Source organism: Elaeis guineensis, chromosome 13 (assembly GCF_000442705.2).
Source record: "Elaeis guineensis isolate ETL-2024a chromosome 13, EG11, whole genome shotgun sequence".
Classification (NCBI taxonomy): Eukaryota; Viridiplantae; Streptophyta; class Magnoliopsida; order Arecales; family Arecaceae; genus Elaeis; species Elaeis guineensis.
The window spans coordinates 64922354-64948821 of NC_026005.2; the positions used below are offsets into that span (position 1 = coordinate 64922354).

Below are 26468 nucleotides of genomic sequence, written 5' to 3' on the forward strand. Positions count from 1 at the left end.
GTTCGGCGGGCTCCCGACCCTTTCTTCGCTTCTCCTTCGGACCTCTGGGCTCGACCAAGCGTCGGTCGGACGCTCCTTCGTCCGCGCGCATATACTTGTATGCGCGCTCCAGTAGCTCGGCGTATGTTCGGGGGAGGGTCTTGTCCAGAGAATAAGTAAATCGGGACGACCTCAGGCCCCGCTTCATGGCTGAAACTGCCATGTCTTCGTTGAGGTCCCGGACCTCGAGCGTGGCCGCGTTGAATCGCGCCACGAAGTGTCGGAGCGTCTCATTTTCCCCCTACTTGAGGGAGAAAAGGCTATCCGACGTTCGCGGCGGCTTTCGGCTGGTGCTGAAATGGGCCACGAACGAGTGCTCGAGCTGCGCGAAGGAATGGATACTGCCCGATCGAAGATCGGAGTACCAAGCCCTGGCAGCCTTGCGAAGTGTGGCGGGGAAGCCGATGCAAAAAAGAGCGTCGGTTGCCCCTTGAATCGTCATGAGAGCTTTATAGCTCTCGAGGTGGTCGACTGGGTCGGTGGAGCCGTCGTATGGCTCCACGTTCGGCATTTTGAACCGACTGGGAATCGGCTCATCGAGGACCAGTCGAGAGAGAGGCTGGGCGGTCTGGAAGTCGACGTCGTTCGAAGACTTCTGGCCGTCCATCTGCAGTTGGGCGAGTCAGCGGTCGATCTCCTCAAACCGTCGCTCGTAGTCGTCCGCTCGTCGATGCTGGGAGACCCCAGGGGTGGAGCCTCCGGAGGATTCTGAAAGAGTGGCCGACGGTGTGCGCGGCCGCTTTTCCTTCCTCGCCCGTTCCAACGGGGAAGGAGAGGACCGCTGAGACCGTCGGTCGTCGTGCCGTGGTCGCCCCTCCTCCTCTCCGTGGGAGCGCTGTTGAGAGCGCTCGCATGGAGGCGACAGGGGTCGGCGCGGCCGTCGGCGGCTGCTCCTGGAAGGCATAGGTCGGGCCGCCGGTTGTTGCTGGAGGCTTTTGACTGCGTCGGTCAGTACGGTCATCTGCCGTACGATGGCCGCAATCTGGGCCTCCGTGGTCACTGCAGGGCGCGGAGAGCTAGGCTCCGCCGCCGGTGGTGGCGGGGAGGCTTCTTCCCGGCGGGAAGAGCGCCTGGCCGACCCAGTGACTCTCGATCGTTGAGCTCTTGTCTTTGTCATGCTGTTTCCCCTACCTGGCGCGCCAATCTGTTGCGGCCAATCGCCTCGTCGCCCGATCGCCGGGAAGCGTGCACCTGCAAAAGGAAGTCCGCACTGACCGGAGGCGGCTCCGGCGGGGACCCTCCGACGGTCAAGTCAGAGAGGTGACTGGGCAACAGTGAAATGCAGACAGAGAGCTCTGAGAAAGAGAGAGGAAGAGAGAGAGAGGAGCGAGCCTGCGTATGTGGGAGAGACGGGCGGATCGACCCTTTGCACTGTTGCCTTCCCCGATATATATAGTGGAGCACGGTATGGCGCCGTCATTAATGGCGCGGACAAGTGAGGAACTGTCAACTCACTGTAGACTGTCAGAGCCGCCGTGAAAATGTCATGTTGCCGTGTAGCCGTCTAATCACCAGGGTTGACCCGGCTCTCGGCGGGACAATGCCCCTAGGTAACTGTGCCGCATGTCCGTGTCAGAGCTGACAACGTCTGGCGGCCGTACGGTGGTTGGTGGAGTCGGCCGACCCAAGGTCGGTGGCCAGCAGAGTGGCGTCGGACTCCTCCGTCGGTCGGCGAGCTTCGTGTGGGTCGGCTACCGGACCTCTGGGTTTAGTCGGTCGGGAATGGACCGTGGAATGGCCGCAGTTAGCCGCTGATGGCGTCCGTCGGCCTGTCGCCCGACCGTAGTTAGCCGCTGATGGCGTCCGTCGGCCTGTCGCCCGACCTACGATCGGCTAGTCAGAGTCGTCCGTCGGGCCGTTGGTTAGTCGGTCGGGCTGCCAGCCGGTCGGTCGGTCGGTCGGGCCGCCAGCCGGTCGGGCCCTCCGATAGTCGGTCGGTCGGTCGGTGGGTATCCCCCAACAAAAAAAAATAAAAAAAATACGGATTTAGAAGATAATTAAGTCGGCATTTTTTTTGTTTGACATAATTTATGTGGTTAGACAAGTTGAAGTTATGCCAACGAAACAAAAGTCACATCAAATATATTGCAAATGTGTCTCTTTTTATGGATTTTGTAGTAGTATTTTTGCATCTTGATAATAAGTTTATTATTATTTTGATCAGTGAAGTTTCTTGATTCTCTTTGCTAAACAAGATATGTTTATTAATATTACGAACATCAATCAACATGTTGGAAGTGAATGAAGTTGAACATTTTAGTCTATCAAACACCTACTGATAATTTATTTTACATAATAATGAAGATAAATATATGATAAATTCATTTATATAATATTTAGTTATAACAGTCATTATTTGATCGTTCCGCTATTAATTCAGTTTGAAAATATTTTTCAATTCAATTACCATGTTAATCTTGAAAATAAATTAATTTCTAAACAACTTCATAATCAAGGATTTTTTGTAAAAAGAAAGCTATTATTTGTTTTGTTAACTTTTTTTTTAATGCAAATATTCTAATTTAATTTTTTGATGGACCATTTATATTCTAATGCTCTTGATTATCATGATGCTGCTTTCATACGTATGCATTGGTTGGTAGTATGTCTGTACATTGCATTTCAATATGGATGCATCGACCAAGCTAAATGGGTGAGATGATCCATTTTGCAGAATGAAATATATAGTTGGTGTTTTTCTTTAAAATTTATCATGATTAATTAGATCTTTATCTCAGGAATTTGATAAAAAAATCATTTTATTTTTGTAGTTGCATTTTTTTTGGGAAAAAATGATCAATTTCAAACAATGTTGAACCACATATCATTGCCCTTTAAGTTTATTGTAAGTTTCTAGCAGTTTTTTTTTTTACATATGCACCAAGCTATATCATATGCCAATCTATTAGACTATTACCACTATGTATGCACAAATTCAGCTAAATATATGCTCATGACTTCTCTTTCCTTGTTTTTGGTTGCTCCATCCATGGTTTTTCTATTATATTTTGTTGAACTGGGTGGCTAGCCAGTGAAACAGTGGATGTATATTTGGAAATCATCAAGCAACTGATTTGAAGCAGGATGCATTTTTTTTTTCTTTTAATTAAAGTTGGTGATGGTTCTCTGTCTGTCTCTCTCACACCTGACATGGGAAAAGCTCTTCACTCTCTCAATCTCGTCAGTCGGCGGTGAATCGGCTCCCAAAAGTGGCCGCCGAAATCACCATCTTTGTCACCTGACACGCTTGGCACGGGAGGAGGAAAGGTCAGACACGGCTACCCGGCCAAATAGGGTCCTTGGAGGGGCTACCACTGACCCTGCAACCAATATGGGAGGCTACCCGACCGAATTAAAGGCTACCAGAAAACGACTGCACTCCGGCCGCCGCCGCCGCCACCACTTCCGCCGTCCAACCTTTTCTTTTCTCTGATTTTGTCTGGATCTTCGAAAATACCATTCACAGCCCAAAAGGAAAAACCAACTGCATGTACGTAGGGAAATTTATTGTTTACCATGGATGGCGTAGAAAATTTATTTTAAAATATACTATTTTATATAATAGATTTATATAGTTATTATTTTTAATATATATTTAATATTTATAATTTATTTTTTTATTTAAAAATTTTTAATAATAAAAATATATTTTTTAAAAAAAATTATAATATTCCGTAATATATTATGACATCCTACACACAAGATATTATAATATGGCTCAAAAAATTATAACATCATCTAGAATATTATAATTTTTTGCACGCAAGATGTCATAATATGGCATAGGATATCATAATATACTACGGGATGTCATAATATAAAAGAGACATTTTCATGTCATAATATAAAAAAGATATTTTGATATCATAATATACCGTAGGATGTCATAATATAAAAAAGATATTTTTGTTCAACCATTTTCCAACGCGCATTTAATGCTTGTAGTTCTGTTTTTTCATTTGAAAATTTTAAATGACGAAAATGCTCCTGCTTTTTGAAAAAAGCTATCACATTCTCTGACGTATTATGACATCCTGCGTCAAAATTATGACTTTCTGCATGCAGGATGTTATAATATGGATATAAGATGTCATAATTTTTTTAAATAGTTGAGATATTTTCGTCATTCGAAATTTTCAAATGAAAAAATCGAACTATGGATATTAAATATACGTTGAAAAGTGATGGATATATGAACTAATCACATAAAACGGTAAACTTCACATCAGATTTTCTATACCGCCTGTGATGTACAAAGAATTTCTCCAGCGTGTAATACCTAAAAACTATTCAATACATGGTGATATGAAGCTAAACACATATGCATGTTCAATCTTCCCATATTTTTATTGAAATTCTGATATGTTCAACGGACTAAAAATTTAAATTTAGTAAAATCTAACAACAAGCAGCATTATTAGCCCATGACCAGCCCCAATACATCTATCTTATTATGGATCGGATGCATTCTAATACCACATATTATAATTTAAAATCTTCAGTCTAAAAAACTAATTGCAAGATATTATTTAAATTTTTTATTCAAGATCTATCTAGTACATAGTCGATATGTTCAGTATATCAGAGATTTCTGAGCATTTTATCAAGAATTTTTAAAAAAAAATTTAATTAAAAAAGTTATTTAAAAAATTGAAATGATGATTGTAAAATATTAATTTTTTAAAAAAATTGAAAATATTGATTTGATATGAATAATATCATGTCAAACAATATTTTAGATTTTATCAATATATTGATTGAAGTAACATGCCCAATATTTTTATCTACGTCGTATGGTTTGAAAGCGTTGTTTGGCGGTGATAATAACGGAGATGTTGGTTCAATTATTGATTGGGTAAGAGCTAGAATCTAAACCGACGCCGTCTACCTCTCATGTACTAATCCTTGGTTGTGAGGTTGGATTGATCAACTAAGTATTGCATGGGGGGGTAGTTGTTGGCAATGGACTTCTCTATTAGCTCTTAACACAAGCTGTGCATATCAAGCATGGGGAGCTGTTGTCATGGATATCAAAGACCAATGTTTAAATTGATGCATTTAATAGAAGAAAATATCTACCAACAAAAAAGAAGAAGAAAATATCTGTTGCATGGTTGTATCTTTCATGTGAAAGAATAATTGATCATTTTTCATCACATCAACCATTAGATCATATTTACACAGATCTCAAGATACTTTTTTTCCACTTATCTACATAAATTTTGTAGCGGCTACCACACAAATCAACAGTACACATTGCAAGAAAAGATGAAATATTCTTTTGTATTAAAGATACAACCCAAACCCATCTTGAATGTACTTTTTGTTTAAACATCGGTGGTTAATTGGGGATCAAAAAGTTAACTTTGCCCTAAAGGTTTTGAACAAACCATGAGTTTTGACACATTTTGGAAAGTTTTTGGGTAGATTGAAATCTTTTCCAAAAGTAAAGTGCATATCATGGAAGTCCACCAAAGAGCTAGCACAGACAAGAATCGATGAATGATCTACTTATTGTTGGTAAAGATGACCTTTGTTGGAGTAGTGTTTGTGAGATGCAGACAATATAATAAATGCATTTTTCTACCATACTTATGAGCGTATGCTATTCGTATGCATGTAGGATATTAATTGATGAGTATGATTTTGACATTTTACTAGGAGCTTGTGAATGCTCAGCGTGATACTAACTTTCTTGAATGCTCAATGCATAAATATAATTCATGAAAGAATATCATCTGCACATGAATATATCATACTTCAAGAATAAAATAAATTTGTAAACCAGCCTGTAAAGTTAACATATATAATGATAACACAATCATCCTTTCAATTGGAAGGAAAGAGAAAAAGCAAATAAACAGTAAGAAAAGGCCCTCTTGTCCCCATCTTTATTCAGCTCATCATCTTTGATCTTATCATGAACCAACCCTAGCTATCTAGCCCTGAAAGATGCTGTGCGGCCCCCACCCAGTTGCCTGAAAGTTGGAGAATGGAGTTTGGATTGGAGCATGGTGGAACAATTTAGCTGATGCAGTCCTTTTTAATCCATTTATCTCAGTTTACAAGCTCATTACATGCATCCATATTTAATGTACCTACAGTCATATTAAAGATCTTAGAGAACATGTATTGTGTGCATTTGTATGTGATGAGCACATCTAATAATGTTCAAATGAGTAAGACTTGTCTGGTGGGAAGGTTCATGTGTAATGAGCACAGTGATTGCAAATCTTAGGATAAATTTTGAACCAAGACATGATGACCGAGAAGATTAACATCTGAAGAATATGTAGGGAAGCAGCAACAGTAACACAGCCACATAATGCCAAAGTAATCAGCATTAAAATGGTAGAGGTATAAATAGACCTGCTTGCAACCAAATGAACATCTTTTTCAGTGTCAGCATCCACCCAAGGATCTAAACATTTGGGAAGCAGCAAGAGACGCTTGCAAGTGCATAGATTCCTCAAAGACTGGCAATGTCATCGCCTCATGACACCTGGCCTCCCAAAAGATTCGACACCCTTGTATCATTGAAATAAATGTGAAATATATACATGGAAACAAATGAGAAAGGAAGTGCAAAGAATAATGGTCTCCTTGGTGATTTTTGATTGATTTTGCCATTCATAGCATGATAGCAAGAGGTATCATTCTTGACACAAGAGGGCAAGGCCCACAGCTAAGCAGCATCAAAGCAACATGAACAATGTTCACTACTTTACCATCTAGGACTCTCCATCAACTATATATCCAAAAGATGGATAAGATACAAAGACAACTTTGATAACGAAACTGGTATGTTCTCTCTAACGAAAAAGAAAAAAAGAAAGCATTAATATATACAAAAGCTTTTCTTTGATCAGTAGATTCAGTACAAGAAAAAAGTATTCTGTATACAGCTAATGTATATCCTGCAAGGAAAAAGGCCATTACTGTGGTAATATGCATACAAAAATACATGAATCAGCCACCCTAGGTAAGATCAACATCAGATTTAGAGCACTCGCTTTCGCTCACAACAAACCACCATGCTTTATTACCATTGGCACAATCTCCGGTTAGAAAAAGAAGAGGTTGCAGTGATGTTAGTGATCACAAAGGCAGAAACAGAATTGGCCCTACAATTTCATCTGGCTGGGTTCCGTTTTAGCTGTAATATGTGCCCTTGCAGGCTAGATTGTCTCACCTGTTTTCCAAACGTTTGTATTAACAAACAATATGAGAAAATTGGAAAGGAAATAAAGATGGTTTTAGCTTGATCTTAATGAGATTGCATCAGGAGGCTGGTGGGTGGCATCCAACAGAACCAACTGTGCACGCACATGCCCACACATGTGCATGCACGCACACAACAGAGACAACCCAGTAAAGCATGCCTACACAGAATCACATGCGCATGATGGGGCACACTTCATGGGACTTTTGGATAACATTTCCACCCATGCTGCTTCCATTTGCCTCCTCATATGGCTAGGTAAAACCATTTCCAGAAAATAATAAATCTGGCTGTATCACTTACATGCATAGCTGCTACTGTGGACAAGAGATCTTTGGATTGTTCTAGTAATGCTTGCTCTTGAGCTGCCATTTTAGCGAGTTCGGACACCAAGGAACTAGTTCCTTCTACCTGTAGATAATGCCTTATACATATGAGGTACATGAGAGAGAGAGAGAGGAGAGAGAGAGAGAGAGAGATCATTGAATAAATGCAAGCTTGATCATATACTTGAAGAAAATTAACAAGATCAAGTAAAGATTGAAAATAAAGGGGAAAAACAGCTCTTTTCTTTTATTTTCTAACACATGTATCAACAATCAAAATTTTAACTGTTGCAGATTGCTTCAATAACCACTAAGCTCTCCATATTATGTCGAGAGTTGGAGATCTAGCATTGATCAACTACCATTCAATCTGCAGTGGCCGGCATTTTTTTCCAGCCCATTTAAGCAATTAGTCAGAACTGAAAAAATGAGTTCTGGACTAAGGTTGTCTTTTGGTTCTACTCTACACTCAATTTCAGACACTAAATGCTGTCCAACAACAATTCGTTTCGGCATCAACAAACTCCAGGGTCCTAAATATATGTGTTAATGTACATAGTTGAATAAGACATTGTTATTAGTTCGATTATTTCTATTTACAAGTTGAGCTAGATTGTGAGAAAGGAGTTGGGTTGGGGTAGATATTACAAATTACAACGTCTCAGGAAATGTACTCTTTGCTTTTGCTGGATATATATACATAATGTTTATTACATATGTCTTGAGGCATGTTAAAATATTAAATTATAAAATATAATACAAACTAAAACAATGTTAAGTGAAGTAGATGGATGAAGAATTGATTGAGAGATTTTTATACCATGTTGTCTAAGTGATTGCTTGGGCACCTAGGAAGTGGTCTCGTGTATCATAGCAACCAGTAAGTGAAATAGGTGACTTGGTAGGTGCACGCTTCAATGCATTTAATCCTAATCAACTATGGGTCAACAAATTGGGTGGATCTAATCCCTCAGAATATGTGCAAAATAAATAACAAGTAGACTTTGGGATTCTTATTTTTATTTTGAAAATCTCAATTATGTCAAAAGCTGGCACAAGTTACATGTGCTGGCAACATATTATTGAGATGAATTAAAAGTTCCCCTTTCTTTGAAATTTTATGAGAAAATATAATAAAGATCTATATATGTTAGAATTTTGGCAGTAATCTATTATAACTTAAAATGTACCACAATGTTTACACTTTTAGTCTCATCCTCTAATGTATTCATTTATTCTCTGTATGAGTTTGCATAGATGTATGCATAAGTCTGTATGCACATGCACCCCAAGTGTGAATTGCATTGAGTTGATTCCTAATAAAAATGAATCTAGTTAACAGAATCTGGAACCAAAGTGAAAATGCTAGTGGTCATACTGCGGAAGAACCATCTGCCAATAGAAAGTCTTAGCTAGACTGACTAGTTGAGATGTGAGCCATAGCATTATATGCTCGCTAGAGAAATTTATCAGACAATCACCTACCAAGATCCATTTCTATCAACCAATATTGGAACTTCAATGAATTCTAAGAGGGGGATTTTAATTTCATCATATGCTCGGAAATTTGTCTGACAATCACCTACCTAGATCCACCTCTAACAACCAACATTGGAAGTTCAGTGAATTCCAAAAGGGGGATTTTAGTTTCATCTCACAGGAATTCTGCATGTACCATCCAATCCAATAAGACTTATAGGATGCTAAATTGACCTCTTCAAATGCATGTTTCAATAGCTCATGGTTATATCTGCTTTTTATTTGTCATCTTTTGTGTCAATTCTCCATCAAATAAAAATATAAAATGCCTTATAATTGATCTTCCTTGCAAGACACATCATTATTATGAAAATGCCCCCCTTTTTCTCCCTCCTTTTTAACTCAAACGTGAATTCGGTTAGGCTTCTACAATATATGATCAACTTAATTTATCATAATTTTTGGATTGTTTTCTTAGGCCAACTTTGTCAAAACCCATATTGGGTTTTCAAACAAGGATCTTGATGCCTTTCTCCTATTTCAATTTTAAACATATACAAAATTTATTTAATTTCATGATCCCTTTTGAAAACCTTCAACAATCATTTCTTGACTCTTCAAACAGTTTCATCTTATTTAATGAATTTGTGAACTCCTTTCTGCCATTTCTTGCAATTAATTGGTTGATTTTACCATTCATGATCAATATGAAACTTTTCTTAGTAATTAAACCATAATTGTCTTGTTTCTTTTTATAACCCATTTGCCATGGAAATGTAAATAGTCAATATTTTGCTAATTAAGCCATTCTCTATCACATGTGTGAGGAGGTTGGATGCAAAGTCCGCAAAACCTGTACCAGGAACCATGTTGATATATTACCACTTCAGTGCAGTACATTTGGTAAGGTACGTACCTGTACCAACATAGGTACCCAACACTTTTTTTTCCTCACGATCAAAAAACTGTTCAAAACCAGGCAATACAGGTTGGTACCAGGCAGTACAGGGCAGTACAGGTAGTATGGGTAGTTCCACTCCATTCAAATTGGTATAGACTGGTTGGGCTGCTTTACCGAATCAAACCTCGGTAACTTATTGGCATGTTATGGTCACTACAGGGCAGTATGGGCTGATATGATTGACTGTGGTTAGATACTTGTAATCTCCACAAACAACTCCCATCTTTTAGGACCACCAACACGCGAATTTGTGAAGTAGACCTCAGCTTCCCAACATAAGCATTTAAAGCTCGCTGGTACCCTCTTGCATGATTCAGACACCTTCACTTCCAAAACCCTTCTGTTTTCACTAGTTATGATTTTGAAGGCTTCATCATCAATCTTCAAAATGACTTCCCAAACCTACAGATGTCATCATCTCTTTCAGCCTGTAGCATCAGCTTCCCCTGTCGGTTGGTTCTCCTTTCTGGTCTTTGTTATCGTCAACTCAATTTTCTTCGGTATCCCATGTGTTCACTTATTGTGGGCCTTTTCCTAATGTTGGGTGCTACTTGGACTGTTACTAGGACTTGCTTTAGTCTTAACATGTACTTTTATACCTTCCTTGCCCTCATGTTATTTAGGACAACATTCTAACTTAGTAATGCTATATTAGGATTTGAAGAACAATGGCTCTTCATATTTTTCCCTTGCCTTATGAAGTTTCATTGCCTCTCTCTCCATTTCTGGATTTCTCACATTCCTTGTTTCTTCAATGTTTCTTGATGTTCTGATCCTTCGGTTCACCCTTCTGCTTTAAATCTAAGCCTCCCATTGAACAGCCTTCACTGCTTGTTTGATAAGCTAGCTGAGATATAATGATAATATTTGGCTGCCACCAAAGGTTAGGTGGAAATATTAGATTAGGTCTATATTCATGAAATCAGGCAGGTTTTGGATATGGATGCATGTAAGGTGTCAGTTCAAATATCTAAGAATTTCTTCTTGCGGAACACTACCCAAGTCTGACACCAATACCCGATTATAAACATTAGGTGTGGGTGTCAGTTTGAATATCTAAGAATTTCTTCTTCCCTAACTCTACCCAAGTATCACACCAATACCCAATCATAAGCATTAGGTGTGGGCGTTATGGCTAAACAAGCATATAGGATGATGTTTGGTGCTAGATGCTATTCCTAGTAGGCTCATTTTTCTCAGCATTTTAACTTTTTACAGAGTCATCTATAATCAGCTAAATGCATAAAATCAGATAAAGAGTAGAAAAGCCTAAATCACAATCCTCCATAAGCTAAATTGCACATCCATCCACTTCAACATCATAATTAGTTCCATTAAATTTCGAAGTAAAACAATCAACAGCTTCTCCAAAATGATAGAACTCATACAATGTCTTTTCTTGGGCACCATAATGCTACAAGATGATAGAGTTTAAGGTTAATACTCATGAAGTACAAGAAAACCTTTGGATCGTTTGATATTTCCTCTTTATTTGCATTTGCCTCACATTAGCGAAAAAATGCCACTGTTACTTTTGTACCCTGAACACATGTACTTCTCATATGCAACACACTAAAAGCAACGAACATAAAATTATATGCTGGCATCATCTAAAGCAAATAAAGTTAATGATGACAAACAATCATATGTTTTCACCATTGGAGTGTCAATAAATTTATTTAAACAACTGAACTTCAGATGGCATTCTGTTCATGTGAAATTAAGCAGACATGCTTCTTATCTAGTAGTAAGGAACATTTTTGATCAAAAATTTTTATTGGTTACAACCACTGGTGGCAATCAAGTGGGTCAGATCAGATATAGGTTGGATCGGATGTCAGATCAAAAATTTGTCGATCCAAATCTAGCTTATTTATTAAACAAAGTCAAAAACTCAAGTTTGAATCCAACCGTTTATTAAACAAGTAAGCCAACCCGATCCACATAACCCATTTATTAAACAGGTCAAGTCCGGTTAAACGGATTAAATGGATTAAATAGATTAAATGGGTTGGGTTACACAAGTTAGAAACAGATTAAGCAAATATTAAACAAGTTAAATGGGTCAGATCATAACCAACCAAATTATTAAACGAGATAAAATGGGTTAAACAGGTGAAAGGTCTAAACTTAAACCCAACCCATTTAATAAATAGATCTAGATGGCTTAACCCATTTATGACCTAAATCCATTTATGTCAAATCCAAACCTGCTTAAAGCGGTCATTCGCAGGTCTGGTTGACGGGTCAGATCATAAATTGCCGCCCTTAATTACAAGTCAAACTAAGACACCAATGACAATCTTCTTGCTGCCAACAAACTTGTAAAACTCTATGACACTGGTTATTGATTGTTTCTCCATGTGACAATCAAATGGTATGTTGTTCAGACTAAGTCATCGACCACAGATAGGCATTATAAGATTGGCACTTGTTCCATATTATATCAAGAAAATATCTGAACACTCATTAACCAGAAAACTAAAAAAACATTTTAATAGATATTACATGTGAAAATGAATATTGTGAAGGTAATCACCTTTGACAATAGAGAACATATGGAGGATCCCATCGATTGCATCACATCAACTACTGAACCAACAGCATCTTTCACTTCTTGGATGTCTGCCTGTTAATAAAAAAGAAAGCAACTGCATTACTTTGCAAAGGTTGGCTGAAATTACTAATTGATTTATTAAATTGAATATCTAGAGGTACAAACCTTTGCTCCTCCAACAACAGGAAGACGGAGCGTGCTAGCCTTTAACGCTTCAATAGCTCCTGATAAAGCACTAGAATGATCTCTATCCAAAAGAGACCACTCCTCCAAATAGGTCATCTGCATTGATCAAATATTACAACGTTTAGATCTACACCAATGAAATAGTTCAAATCATCATGAGCAAAATTATCATCCTGAATTTTTTTTAAGAAAATTCTTTAAGATAAATTCATCGTGTAGGAAATGTATTGTCTCACATTTTATGAAGCATAGCAGCTTTTAGAATACATTTTGGCAGGATATTTCCCATTACAGAAAATTACTCCTTAGGGAAATAAGCTGCCTAGACATTTGTAGCTGATTGACAATATATTCCCCATTATACTACCATAATATCTTGTTTGCAGCAAATCAATGCCGCATTTCTGTGGAATATACAAAAAAAAATAAAAATAAAGGGCAAACATCAATTGGTGAAAAAAACAAGGTAACTAATACCTGTGAAGTTAGAGGGAAAATAACAACAGAATAGCTGTATATCTTGATTTGCAGATTTTATCAAGATAATAAGGAAAGAAAGTTCCAGAAATATGGTAGAAACTCATGCAAAGAAAATTAGTAATATAGTCAGGCGATTAGTAGGGCTTTTTTTATTTTTTCAAAAAGATGCCATTACTATAGGATGCCAATGTACTATACAAGTACCTGGAACTTGAAGTTTGAACACTAAGATTTCTAACAGATATAACTAGTTTGAAGTCTGAACATTTCAAGTTATTGTGATAAAACAACTTGGAAATGCTTTTGCAGCCTAGCAAAAATAGTCTTCGGCTGTAAATATTTCCCACCAATTCTAGAAGTAAGCCACTTCTCTAAAATTTCTTTTCATTTATATTTAAGATCCTTGATTATCAATAACCAATAGGGAGTTGCACTTCATTTTAGCTCTTCATGTAGTCTGCAGCTTAGTGCACTATAGCAGATCTTGCCTTCTTTACTCTTCATCTATACTTCTCCAATCTAGAAGAACCTTGGGGTATGGTCCTTTGAAGGCAGGATCTCTAGTTGCATGACACATTCCAGTTGACTGAACAATTACATTGTTATTTCACCCTTCTTGCACAAAATATTTGGCAATAATTACATTTTGTTGGTGTCAAGTTGAATCTGGTCATACTTGGACCAACTACAGCAGCTTTATATGGTTAGAAACAGCAGTGAAGCCAAGCCCACCTCCATTAATTCAGTTATGCCATGCCCCCCCCTCCTCCAACACCCTCAAGCTAAACTTAACAGCCTCCCATTCCTGTGGAACTCAACTACTCACCTACTATGTTTCTAGTGGCTCAATCACCCCTCTTAATCAGCATTTAATATTTTCGATTAAGTTTAAATTTTAGATTGAATCCTAATCAAATATGGAATGCCTAGATTGATTAATTTAAATTTTAATCAAATTTTACCTTTATGAACTATCGATGCATATGTTATTTGTATCTCAACCAGAAAACGGGTGAAAGTTTAACGCATGGTTCCTTGTTTGACTACACCCACATCCACCTCTCTCTCTCTCTCTGTGATTTACATGGACGTCTTATCTCTTCTCCCATAGTAAGTAACCTCTGTTGCTGGATGTCTCAAGGCCCATTGCTATATTTCTTATATTAAGCGGACAAGATCTTACATGTTTTCTACTATTTAAGAAAATGAAAGAGAAATCTCTGCCTCCTCTATCAGTACAATTCATCTTTGCCTACAAAATACATAGATGTGTGACGTGAACATTAATTTTAAGCATGCGACCAATATTTGATTAAGCATGTGACCAATATCTAATTCAATTAATATTTAATTTGGTTGAATCTCCATGTTATGGTGTAAGATCATTTTATTTGACAAAGTTACCAGTCATATTGTGTCTCCAATATGATTTTTTTAAGTGAATTACTGAGTTTTTTTTCCTTTTTTTCAAGATTTTTGGTCCAAATTAAACATATTTTTGGGACCTTTTCTTTCGATGAATCATCATATATGTCAATCATGTTTGCTTTATCTATTATGAAATACTACTTATATACATATAAATAATAACACAGATCAGAAAGCACAAATGCATTGGAGTAAGACCTAGAAATCCGATAATTGATTATTTAACCTAATGTTTCATTGAATCAATCTAGATGAAATAATCACTTAGATCCCTAGAACAAAAAATATACTCGGCCTCATAAGATGGAAACAATGTTTGAAATCATAAAATGATATCTTCAAGAGAATAGATTTGTATAAGCTAGGTTTCTTTCAGGCCACCAAAAGGCACATTCCTGGCTCCATTGCTTGAAAGAAAAAGGCTGGTTGTCCAAGATCTAATGCAAATACTCAATGGCAATTATATGTTAACATCCAGTAATCAAAGGCACAGCAATCAAGAAATTATAGAAGCTGAGTATTTGGTAGACATGAAGCATGGTAATAATCCAGAACTGAAATTAGATTTGCAGAAAACCTTGCAGCAACATCACACACACACAGAGAGGAGAAAGAGAAGAGAGAGAGAGAGAGAGAGATGGTGATGAAAGACTTACTTGTCCCTTAAGAATGGAAGTTAGTTTTAGATTTTGTTTCAGAAGCTGTAGCTTGGTCCTTTTAAAAGTGACAGAATCACGCAACTCTGATGTAGTTATCCAAGCATTATACAAATTTTTCTGATACAAAGCAAATCAAAGAATTAGCTGATAAAGCATCATCTATACTTCTTTGATAAAGATCAGAGGAAGGCATTAGCTTATTGATATTAAAGATTTTACATGCAAGTTAAACCATAACATCAAGGGCAAAATGACTAAAAATGAAACTAAGATGTATGAATAACTGGCCCAAGCAGTGGAAATTAGAGCATATTATTGAAGTCACATCTGCACTTATGAATAAGCCCAAGAACCAAATGCTAGAAGTTAGAATATAAACACTGAGATGCCTGCACACATACATTTACAGCACAACAAAACATATGATCTCTGCTGTTGGACAACCTTGAATATGTGCACAAACTCTAATTCCATGAAATTGCATATAAAGTCACACCATATTGCCAAAAAGTCCTGTGCAATAATGGCTTGGCATTTTGATGAGCATGATTATGATGAACAGAAAAATTGAATCCAGTGATTTAATGATAAGGACCAGAGAAACTATGGTAAACCATTACAAGATGAGATCCTCCCATAGATTATGGACATCCATGTGCATGCACAAGTGGTATGCACCGCATGCATGCACAGCGCACAGAGACAAAGCTAAGCTAGGATTCTGGTGTCCCAATTCTATTATTACATAATTAATAGTAGGAAACCATCCAAGTTGAAGATCCAAACACTGTTTATCAAATGTACCGCACTCAAATTATTATAACCAAAATCATATGTTTTGAAGGTCACCTACTTATACATCAAGTGGATACAAATTTAACAACTGTAATGGAACTATTCTGTATTTTGAGTAAGTTCATCAATTCAGAGGCATTTAAACCCATCAAATTTAGCTTCATACATGTATTGTGATGCATAGATCGTAATTCACTATCAATCCCAAATCTACATAAGTCTTCATCCCATGGTTCAACTATGAATTGCTTGATATTTAAATTAAAGTCACGCTCCTCAAACTATATATTGGTCCAAGTAGTTAGACCATTATGCTCTAAACCTTTTTTTCCACTAATTACATTGGATGTTCAAGCAGCCAAAACTATATCAGCTGTAGATAACATGAACTAGGGGTTCTCCTCTTCAATTTGAACAGCAAGTTCTCCTATAACATGTGCAAAAAGATAAAGGTTTAAACCTAAGACCTATTGCCACTAGAAACCCATTATTTGTTTCATAAGTAGTTTGTAAACCTGGTATTACTCTCATATACATGAGTAAAGGTGGGGAGGATACAACCAAAAATCTATTGGAAAAAGAACATGGTTGAGAGAAAAGAGTCACAAAATAGATGATACCACCCAAACTGGTAAAAGCACCTACGTTACAACAAATTCAAATCAATTAAAAAGAATACGGAATCAAAGCCAGGGGCACAACTGAACCTAGCTGCTCAGTAGCAGCTTGGGCTTGGCTTAAGGGCTTGTTTGAGCTTGACTCAATTAGGAAACAAGCTAAGCTCAGATCAGAGCTGGGCTCATAAACAAGCCACACCTGAACAGCTGTCCAGTTCTTATATAGTGGGAAAGCTCAGCTCAGCTTGACTCAAGCTTGACACAAAGGTTAGCCAAGTCAAGCTTGAGCAGGTTTTGTTGAGCTCAACTTGAGTTGGAGCCAGGCTCAAGCAGCTTCTTAAGAAGCTGAGGTGAAACCGAGCAGCCCGATGCCCGGCTCATCCTAGCTTGTTTGGGCCCCTATAAATAGCTAGCTTCTAAAATCTGATAGGCTAGCAAGCAGCATGTATATGACGGCACATCAATTTAACTAAATCTGTAAATATTCTTACATACTGAATATCTAATCGAAGATCCTCACCTTCCTTTCTAGCCAATGTCCAGAAGGAACATAGGGATATGATATTTGTTGAAACCACTTCATCTTTAGGCACAATTAGATTAAGATTTCAAAGAAGAATGTCATAGAAACAAATTACAGGCCATCTCATACAGCCCAAGGTTTTTGAAGCCACAACACACCGCTATCAATAACAAGGAGATTGAAAAAAAGGATGTTCCTGGACTTGTCTTAGGAAATTCTGACTAAGCACCTGCTACATTATATTGAGATATTTCTGAGAGGTTTCTATCATCGCATGTATAAGGGGTAAATTGGCACTACCAAATGATCCATGAAGTAGGAAGATGACATAAGATCAGCCATGGTAAATAATGCAGCTAGAGTGAAATCCAGGGGTGAAGACATGAGGGATGGTCAGGCAGAAACATAAAGCAAGAATTGCCCTGTCAGAAAACAGCAGCATCGAGATAGGAGGTTCACGTGATGGCAAGAAAGTTTATTATCTAACATTTCTATAGAAGAAGAGTTTTCCTAAATAAGGCCTAGCATGGACACAGATATCAGAATCAGACTCAGACATATGTCCAAGCATCTGATGCAGCAAGAGGAAGGAAAAGGAAAAAGAGACACATGGAAAAAAATCCTAGCCATATGTGTATATACATACATACATACATACATATATGTATACATATATACATATATGTACATATACATATACACATATACATACATACATACATATATGTATGTATGTATTTATGTATGTATGTATACACACATATTTATATATATAATATTAAAAGATATTATCTGTTAAGGTCTTCCAATATGCTTGTTTCTCATCTAGTAACTTAAATATATTAGAAACATGACATTTTGCAAAGCTGTTTTAATACCTACATTCTTGACCAATCTGTAAAAGAAAAAAAGCTCATTTTTAACCCTATTATAGTGAGGGTGGACTTCTTGTTAAAGACTCCAAGTCTTCACCAATTTTTTTAAAAGCAGCAAATATTAAAGTTTAATACGTAGCCAAGTGTCCAATGTGTATTAAATTCAGATCCGTATCAGATTTAGGTTCTTGGAGCTGGATGTGAGTGTTTAGGTAACAACAACTCATTATTGAGCAGAAGTCATGAAAAAAAGTCAGAGAGAAATCGAAGCATTGTCTGCTCAGGCAGTTCCTTGGCAATAAGTTTCCTTGAGATACTAAACAAAATTTGGAACAGAACAGCAGTTTTTCGTAGTTCTTGACATGGTCAATGGGGTTAATGCTTTTAAATTTCAGAATGCTAATGAGAGGATGCAAGTCCCTGCAAGAGCCGACGATCTGTAAACTGGTAAATACTTTCCTCAATACGGTGGAGAAATAATTATATACCATTAGCATTGAGCTTCCAGGTTGGTCCAGTTTGGGTTGTTTTCCAAGACTTCCTTTGGAGTGTTATAAGAGAACTATTATTTCAGAAACAGATATGCTTGTTGACAGACCTTATACCATGGATGTTCCAACCATGATAGCTGCAAGCTGTAGACTGGCTTGAGCTTCCCTAGAGGTTGATCTTACCAAACTGCTACAGCTTGGAGTCAAGATTGAGGATGGTGCTAATGTTTTCAACATTATGTTTATGATGGTCTTACGGTATGATATAGATGCAGGGGGGTAGGCCATAAAGTTCTGGATTGTCTTCATTAAATCCAGGCTCAAGAGAGATGGAGGGGGTTCAACTTCCTGTGCAGTCTGCTTGAGGGTTGCCATTGCTGAGAACATTGTGGAGACAATAGTATTGACTAATAATGGATATGACATACATTCTATTTTTCAAGAGGAATTATAGTATGAGCCATGGTTTACAGTCTCTTAAGGTCAGGGGAGGAACCGACATGACTGATATGGTAGTCTGTGTGGCAGCTCTCATGAAAGATCTCGAGAAAGACATGAAAAGCAAGACATATGATATGGTAATCAGGCCCTTTTGCTCACTGGCAGTTGTGACCATGTTCCATCTTAGAACAAATTAAATGAGGCCCACTTCTAGATAACCCTCCAGAGAAAATTCTTAGCAGTATTCAGCCACATACTTGTTATAGCAAGGGTCATGTGGCAAAGGATCGAAGAAACTATTGCCAAGAAGAATTAGACACTAGTGCTTCTAACGACAGACAATCAGAAATATTGAAGCCAAAATGGCAGATAGCAGATTTCTAGCAAATGAAGAATTGGATAATTTACCTTTTATATGAACATTTGTTCATATCTTGTCACACAGAGAGCAACTTCCCTCCAAATTAAATTCACTTGTTTATTCTCATGATTGAGAAATAGAAAAGTGCCTAAAGTTGTACAACTACCTTGACGATCATAGAATTGAGGGATAATATGGTCAACATGGAATGTTCAGCTACAGCACATTGATGATGGAAGTTTGAAGAATGAAAAAAGATGTAAGAATGAATTGAACATAAGGTCAACACAAGATGATAGAAGGGTTCAACCAAAGGCTGACATTGCTCCGCATTGCATGAAGAAGCTGAGTATATGAAGAGGGCACTATAGCATGCGACATCAATGAGACAGGACCCATTAATTCGGCCTTCTGAAGAGGGGTTTGTCCTTGAATATGACAATGGTGTATACATCTTGAAGATGACGATCCGCTAGGTTTTGAGAGGAAAACTAACCAAAGAGTCAAAAACCAAGGAAGGAAATCACAAAAAGGAGGGGGGCTAACCTTGGGGTTCAAGTGATGATGAATAAAAGGTAAAAAGGGAGGTCTGAGTGGGATAAATTCATTCATCTGTTAAATTAAGTCATGCGTTTTAACTGTCTGGTTTCTTTGTTACTTGAAATTTTCCAGAACCACGTAGATTTTAGATCATGCATCAAAATTGAGTTATTGCCTCCATGTGCTGCTTGGCCAATTGTGGCTAAGGCACTGTTGGGTTGAACAGGCCTCTTGTACTCACTCATTTGGACTCAAAAAAGGGGAATGATGAAATAACATAGCGTGAAGATCTATTACATGAGGCAGCATAATAGCTACCTTTAGTATCTTACTCAGTCTCTCATCATTTTATAAATTTTAAAAATAGAACCTAGATAATGTAATGATGAGATCTATGCAACTAAAACAAATGCATCCAATCTCTCAAGAACACTGCTGCCCAATTGCCAATACATCTAGTCATCCAACAAAAATATTTTGGCTTCTAGTTTCTTGAAAAAGCTAAGTATTTCTAAGACGCATGATACCACCCAAAACCTAATATTATTTTACTTGACAAGCCCAAAACTGATTCTCGGTCTCTCATATCTTTAACAGCAAAGCAGTGTTTGAACAATATCTGTATATATAGATCCAAATATACATATTGTCATCGCTCAACCTTGTCTTCAGATTTGTCAAGTATGAAAATCTTCAATGTCTTTGTCATGTCTCAACAACCAAGCACTCATCACACTCTAATAAAGATTTTCTTCCCAATAAACTAAAACCACATGCAAATTATACAATTATTCTATCTGAATTTTCTGATCACCACCTAAAAAATAGATATTCCTAGAATGAAACCCAAATGGTTTAAATGCTCACTGCCTACCATTATTCTAGTCTCTTTCAAAGCTTGATTGTGTAATATAGATTTAACTTTATGGTAAATTGTGCAACTTATACTTCCTGCTTCTAAATTCTTGTGATGTTAGTCAAAGTAAAACCAAACTAACCACATTTGTTCTATTAATATATATTTTTATTGGCATCTCATCTGCCTCCTTTCATCCTCACTAAAGTCACCTGACATAAATATAATTGGTGCCATTTGGTGAAGTATCTTACTTCTTCTCACCCTACATATCCTCTTTCTGCTAATCCTATGCTCCTACAATTAACCTTTAACAATTGAAAGCATAATCTCCATTTCTGACAAACTCATGGTCTCAAGCTACCACTCTATCATTTCTCACTCTTTTTGCATGATCTGTTTAAATGCTGCCTTCCTCCCATTATATGGTAACACATAAATATTTTCTTTTTCCATTTTTTCAGCTTTATTTTAAAGTTGAAATCATCAAAAACTAAACCTTTCCCTTGATACTCTGGCTTTTTGTTCTTTCTTTTCAATTTTTGCATATTAGGTTTCTAGCATTCTTCCATTTTTCAAGACATAATGTTGTCGTATAAACACAAATTCTCCTTTCCCATACTTTCACCCCAGACATTCCAACCATGCTCTTGCTATAGTCTGCATACATTTTCAACCATCTCCTACCACATTATATCTGGAGGCACACAGTATCATTCATCGCTTTGTCACCTTGCTCATGCTATTTATCATCCTTTCTAACTCTGTATCGTATGCTTAATTGTCTTCTGACTCCACTTTACTTTATCCGCTGCTTTCCTGCTACTCTTTTCGGTCATACTATCATATTAAACTGAAGGAATATCCTTAGATGTCACATAAATATGCTCAGAAATTTCATAAGTCGCAAATGCGCATCAAACTTCTTAAACTGATAATAATGAATTGCACATCTTGAGAAAGGAAGAAGCAACTAATGAAACCCATGTACATCTCCATTTGCTTGTCTTAATTTGAAAACAAAATTATTAAGGAATTAAAAATTATAATTTCATCAACGGTTTACATCTAAAGTCAACTGCATTTGTTTTAGATGATCAGTCGCATAGAAACTCAAAAAAAAAACACATTCAAAATTTCAGTTTAATCAGATTATATGATTTGAGTAACCCATATTCTTTTCCAAAGCATAGTTCCTGATACTAATCTCAACATTACATTGACTACAAGGATGCATGATAATCACTTAAATATAACAAAAACTTACAGAATGTGTACATGAGAACTAAAAGAACTGAATAATGCCCCTATTTCATCTGTCCCTGACCATAGCAGTCATCACAAACCAATACACATGGTGAGGAATATGATAGACAGTCCCCTTACAGGCAACATCTGCCATATGAGGAAGCAAAATCCCTGAACCCAAACAGGCTAAAAACATATGCAATTCTATAATATTTCTTGTATGCTCACACAGTCCCAGAATTTCAGCAAGAAAATGAATACTGCATTAACATGAGGAAATGTTAAAAGTGGAAAATGATCATAAGCTAATCCTTGTACCGTGCAACATATGAGATGATAAAAAAAAAAACAGCAATATTGGCAGGTGCTTTTAGTTTAAGTAAGAACAATAGACCGGAGTAACATATAGAAGAGATATAAATATTTCTGAACAATTAAGATGGCTCAATCTTAAACCAAAGCAAGGTACCAAGGGAATTGATAGGGGCAACATCCAAGCTAGTATATTACAATTCCAAATATCAATGAGTTGAGAAAGCAAACTCTAAGATTATAGCACTGACAGTACCTCTGCAGTCAGTCTCTGCACAAAGAGTGAAGCATTGGCCCTTGCATTCACCCAACGCCATTCCAACTGCCGATTATGAAACAGCCTCAACAAGTGTGCTTCCTCAATCCGGTTCTCCCCTTTCTTTGCCCTCCTCACTTCCGCCGCAAAGCTTATAATTGAAGGTGCATTACCTGGCTGACCAATTGGAGAGGAACTCACAGATCCATTGTTCCTCGCTCGCAAAGGACTGGCCATTCCCCTTGAGGGAGAAGCCACAATCTTACTCGGAGAAGATGGCCTCATGGGTCCATGGAGCGGAGAAGAAACCGACCGAGGAGATGACGAAGGGCTATCCACCAATGATTTCTTTGCCAAACCAAGCTTCGGTGGGGCCGCAGTCCTGGAGCCTGATGACGACAACGGCGTGCCCGGCTCCGGAAGCCGGCGTAACCGGCTGTTGGTCTCCTGCCAGAACCTTGCAGGCACACTAATTCCACGGGGAGTGACCCGTGCCCTTGGAGGCACACTAAGCTCCTGCACCCCTGAATTGCTGCCGGAGGACACACTATCGGTATCCGATGATGCCGAGAGGTCGCACCCGTCGAAGGATGCTCGGCGCGTGCCATCATCGAACACCATTGACTGCTGCAGCAAATGGACCGTGGCCAAGATAGAACCTTTCTTCTCCAAATTGCAGTCCAAGCTCCTCATCAACGGGTTCGACGGCCGGGGTCTGGCGGCAGGCCAGCGGTGGTGGTTTTCAAAGGGCCGGGAGTTCTCTGACTGGTCGCCGGCCCTGGCCGGGGTAGCGGCGGCTGAGTTGGTCCTCCGGTGCGTGGGGCTGGGCTTGCGGGCGGGGCTAGGGGAGGTGGCTTTGGCGCGGCTGGTCTGGTAGAAGAAGGACTCCCCTTGGAACGAGACGGAGAGGCTTCGTGTGGTGGTGCACAGGGCTCGGGCGGCGGCGGAGGGCTCGGCGGTGGTGGGCCGGTGATCCGGGCGAGGGGTGGAGGGACGGCTCCGATCGACGGACTGGGATCTCTTAGGAGCCAATGCCGGTGGCGTGGAGGGCCGGGAGGACACCAGAGGTGAGGGGAAGCGCCGGGAACTCGAAGAAGAGCGCGAAGAAGAGTAGGAATTGGAAGAAGAATAGGAAGTAGAGGTAGTAGAAGACGACGAGGAGTAGGAGGAGAGATATCGAGAGGAGATCTCCTTGGTCCGGGGGCGGCGGGAGACGGCGGCAGCATTGTCCTTCTCTGAGGGGATGAGAGGGGGACGGGAGGGGTTATGGGGATCGTCGGAGAGGGAGGGGTTTTTGGGGCCGGGGGAGGTGGAGGTGGCCGAGGCGGTGGTGGTCGGAGAAGCGGCGGGGATGGCGGCCACCATGCTCCCCAGGGAGAGATCTGGTTCTCCGCCTCGACCCTATCTCGATCTCTGCCTATCTTCTCGAATTCCACCACCAGCTAGCCTTTTGGTGGAGAGGGAGAGTCACATTCCCCGGCGGAGCACTGGACTCCAGTTTCTGAGCTCCTCTCTTGGCCCCTGAAGAAGAGAAGGGAAGAGTGAAGTAGAGAAGAAGGGGAGAGATAGAGAGAGAAGGGTTTGGAGGCTTTGTTTTCTCTCTCTATCTCTGTGGTTTTGTTGGTTGTTATTTAGTGTGATGTTGCTCTTAAGCTATGTAAAGGCTTGCTGTTTTGCTACGAAAGAAGTGTCTGCATGAGGGGAGAGAGAGATGGGTTTTGGATTTTTTTTTGGTTATCTAATAAGAATTATTTTTTGTTATTTTCCTGGTGTTGTCTACTCTATAGTCCGCGTATTACTCAATAAAAATTAAGCCTATAAAAAATGAAATTGAACAAGGAGAGTAGTTAATTACCAAAACAAAGAGAGTAGTTAGAGAGAGAAAATAGGAAGGAAATAAAGAGAGAAAGGGAAAGAGAGGGGGTTGGGGATAACGGCTACATGGTTAGTGGGGGGGGGGGAGAAGGAGGAGCGCTTCCTACATTGCCGTCCCTTTGAATTTAGAGAGCATTTAAGAGTATTTAAAAAGAATTTAAAAGAATTAATGAAAAATTAGACCTTTAATTAAGGATTAAGGATACTTGACAGTAACCAGCGAAGGGGGGCTCTTTAATTTCAGATGGGTTGTGGTCGCTGGTTGGGGGGTCACCACAAAGTGGGGAAATTCATGTTATTTAAAGGCAGACTTGTTTTGGTAGACTGGGATGGACCCATATACATACCAAGTTGTCATCAGATTATAGATTTTAACCGGATTTAATTAAATATCTAAAGTAGTGTAATACTAATTTTAAATTAAACATTTGGTAGAGTAGAATGGACCATATCTACATCAAATTGGCACTTAATGATAATTTTGAGCTGCGGTTCAAATTTGGATAGATTAAGTAACAACTATTTTCTTAAACTAACTTTAAATTAAACATGCGAATGGTTAGACAAGTATAAATAGTTAGAATTATTATTGTGGAGCCATTATATATAGAGGATATTTGATTCATAATCGAAATCAGAATTAGAATAAAAATCAGAATGAATGAGAATCAAAATTGGAATAGTCAAATTCTCTGAAATATTTAATTCATAATTGAAATCAAAATCGAAATCGGAATAAAAATTTGAATCCTTAAGAGAGAATGATGATTGAGTTTTAAGTTGTTTGGATCATTTTCATCCTGCTTCAAAATGAAATCGAAAAAAAACTCTTCTTAACCAAATGATCGGAATGGGAGTCATCTATTCCCATTTCGATTTCAGACCCCAACTTCTCCCAATCAACACTCTCATTTGAGATAATAAAAGATAGCAAAAAAATAATGGATTAAAGATTGAAGCCTAACGGGGACAAAACTCATGGGTTTGCTTCCAACAGTAAAATGAATGATTAAATTTATCTGATTATTTTTTATTTTAAAAAGAATGTTAGTCAATACAGGTCAAGCTTTGCTAGAGTTATCCCCACAACCTTAAGAGTTGAACGTAGGCTTGGAACCCAAATCAAACCAAGGGATCTGGTAAGCTAGGAAGGAGGTGATAATAATTTAAGTTTTCATAATTAAATATCACTTGGGAAAGACTTTAGGTAAGTACAATAGTTTAACTGCGTTCATTATATAATACTACAGTTCTTCGATACTTAAGATGCTATACTTTATTGGTAAACTAGCTAAGATAGTACATTAATGAGTTGAGATCCACCAGGAAGCATGGGGGTGGGTCATGGATAACGCCTGTTAGGAGATCCGAGAAAACAGTAATCCATCAGAACAGTCCTTTCCAATGGGTCCAATCTTGTGGTGGAGCTTAGCTAAAAAGTCACTGCCAATCATAGTGACCGTTGACAGTAACATGCGATCTCTTCCTCAGCTTAATTGGTTTGATTCATGAAAAGAAAAGAATAGCCATGAAACTTTTTTGGCTTTCCCAAAATATTGACTGTTTTCTTGTTGGTAAACTTCAAAATATTGACTGTTGGTAACAATATTTTAGGGCAGTAAAAGGTGATGGGGACATACAGCTGCCCGGCACTTGGCAATTCCTATTCCATCAATTGGGAATTGTGAGAAGATTTATGCAATTGTATTATTCCTCTTATTGATCTTATTCTTTGTATTTTTCCTGCTATCGTATTCCTCCTTTCTTTTCATGTACAGGGCTCTATAGATCCATGTGAATAGTTAGGAATTAAGAATTTATTGTTGATCTGTGTATCTACCACAGATATTGTTTTGTGGTGGTCTTTAGATAATAGGCATGATTTGGTGCACTTCTGCGTTGTTCCAATAGTACCGACCTACTAGTTTTGCCTTGCAAAAG

General features: G+C 38.4%; 1 protein-coding gene across 1 annotated transcript; it reads right to left on the bottom strand.

Moving 5' to 3' along the window:
- Nucleotides 1-6725: 6725 nt before the first annotated feature.
- On the bottom strand, nt 6726-24396 carry LOC105032533 (QWRF motif-containing protein 2). The gene is made up of 6 exons (XM_010906992.3): nt 22653-24396; nt 15335-15454; nt 12750-12866; nt 12567-12656; nt 7565-7672; nt 6726-7231 (listed from the first exon to the last, which is right to left on the bottom strand). Exons 1-6 carry the CDS (start codon nt 24015-24017, stop codon nt 7172-7174), a joined length of 1860 nt encoding a protein of 619 aa, XP_010905294.4. The 5' UTR covers nt 24018-24396; the 3' UTR covers nt 6726-7171.
- Nucleotides 24397-26468: the final 2072 nt, after the last annotated feature.

Excerpts from the sequence above, each read along its gene's own strand:
- LOC105032533 (XM_010906992.3), bottom strand. The coding sequence starts at position 24,017 with ATGGTGGCCGCCATCCCCGCCGCTTCTCCGACCACCACCGCCTCGGCC. Across the intron at positions 12,867-15,334 it reads CTTCCATTCTTAAGGGACAA|ATGACCTATTTGGAGGAGTG; the intron begins GTAAGTCTTTCA and ends TGATCAATGCAG. Across the intron at positions 12,657-12,749 it reads CTGTTGTTGGAGGAGCAAAG|GCAGACATCCAAGAAGTGAA; the intron begins GTTTGTACCTCT and ends TTTTATTAACAG.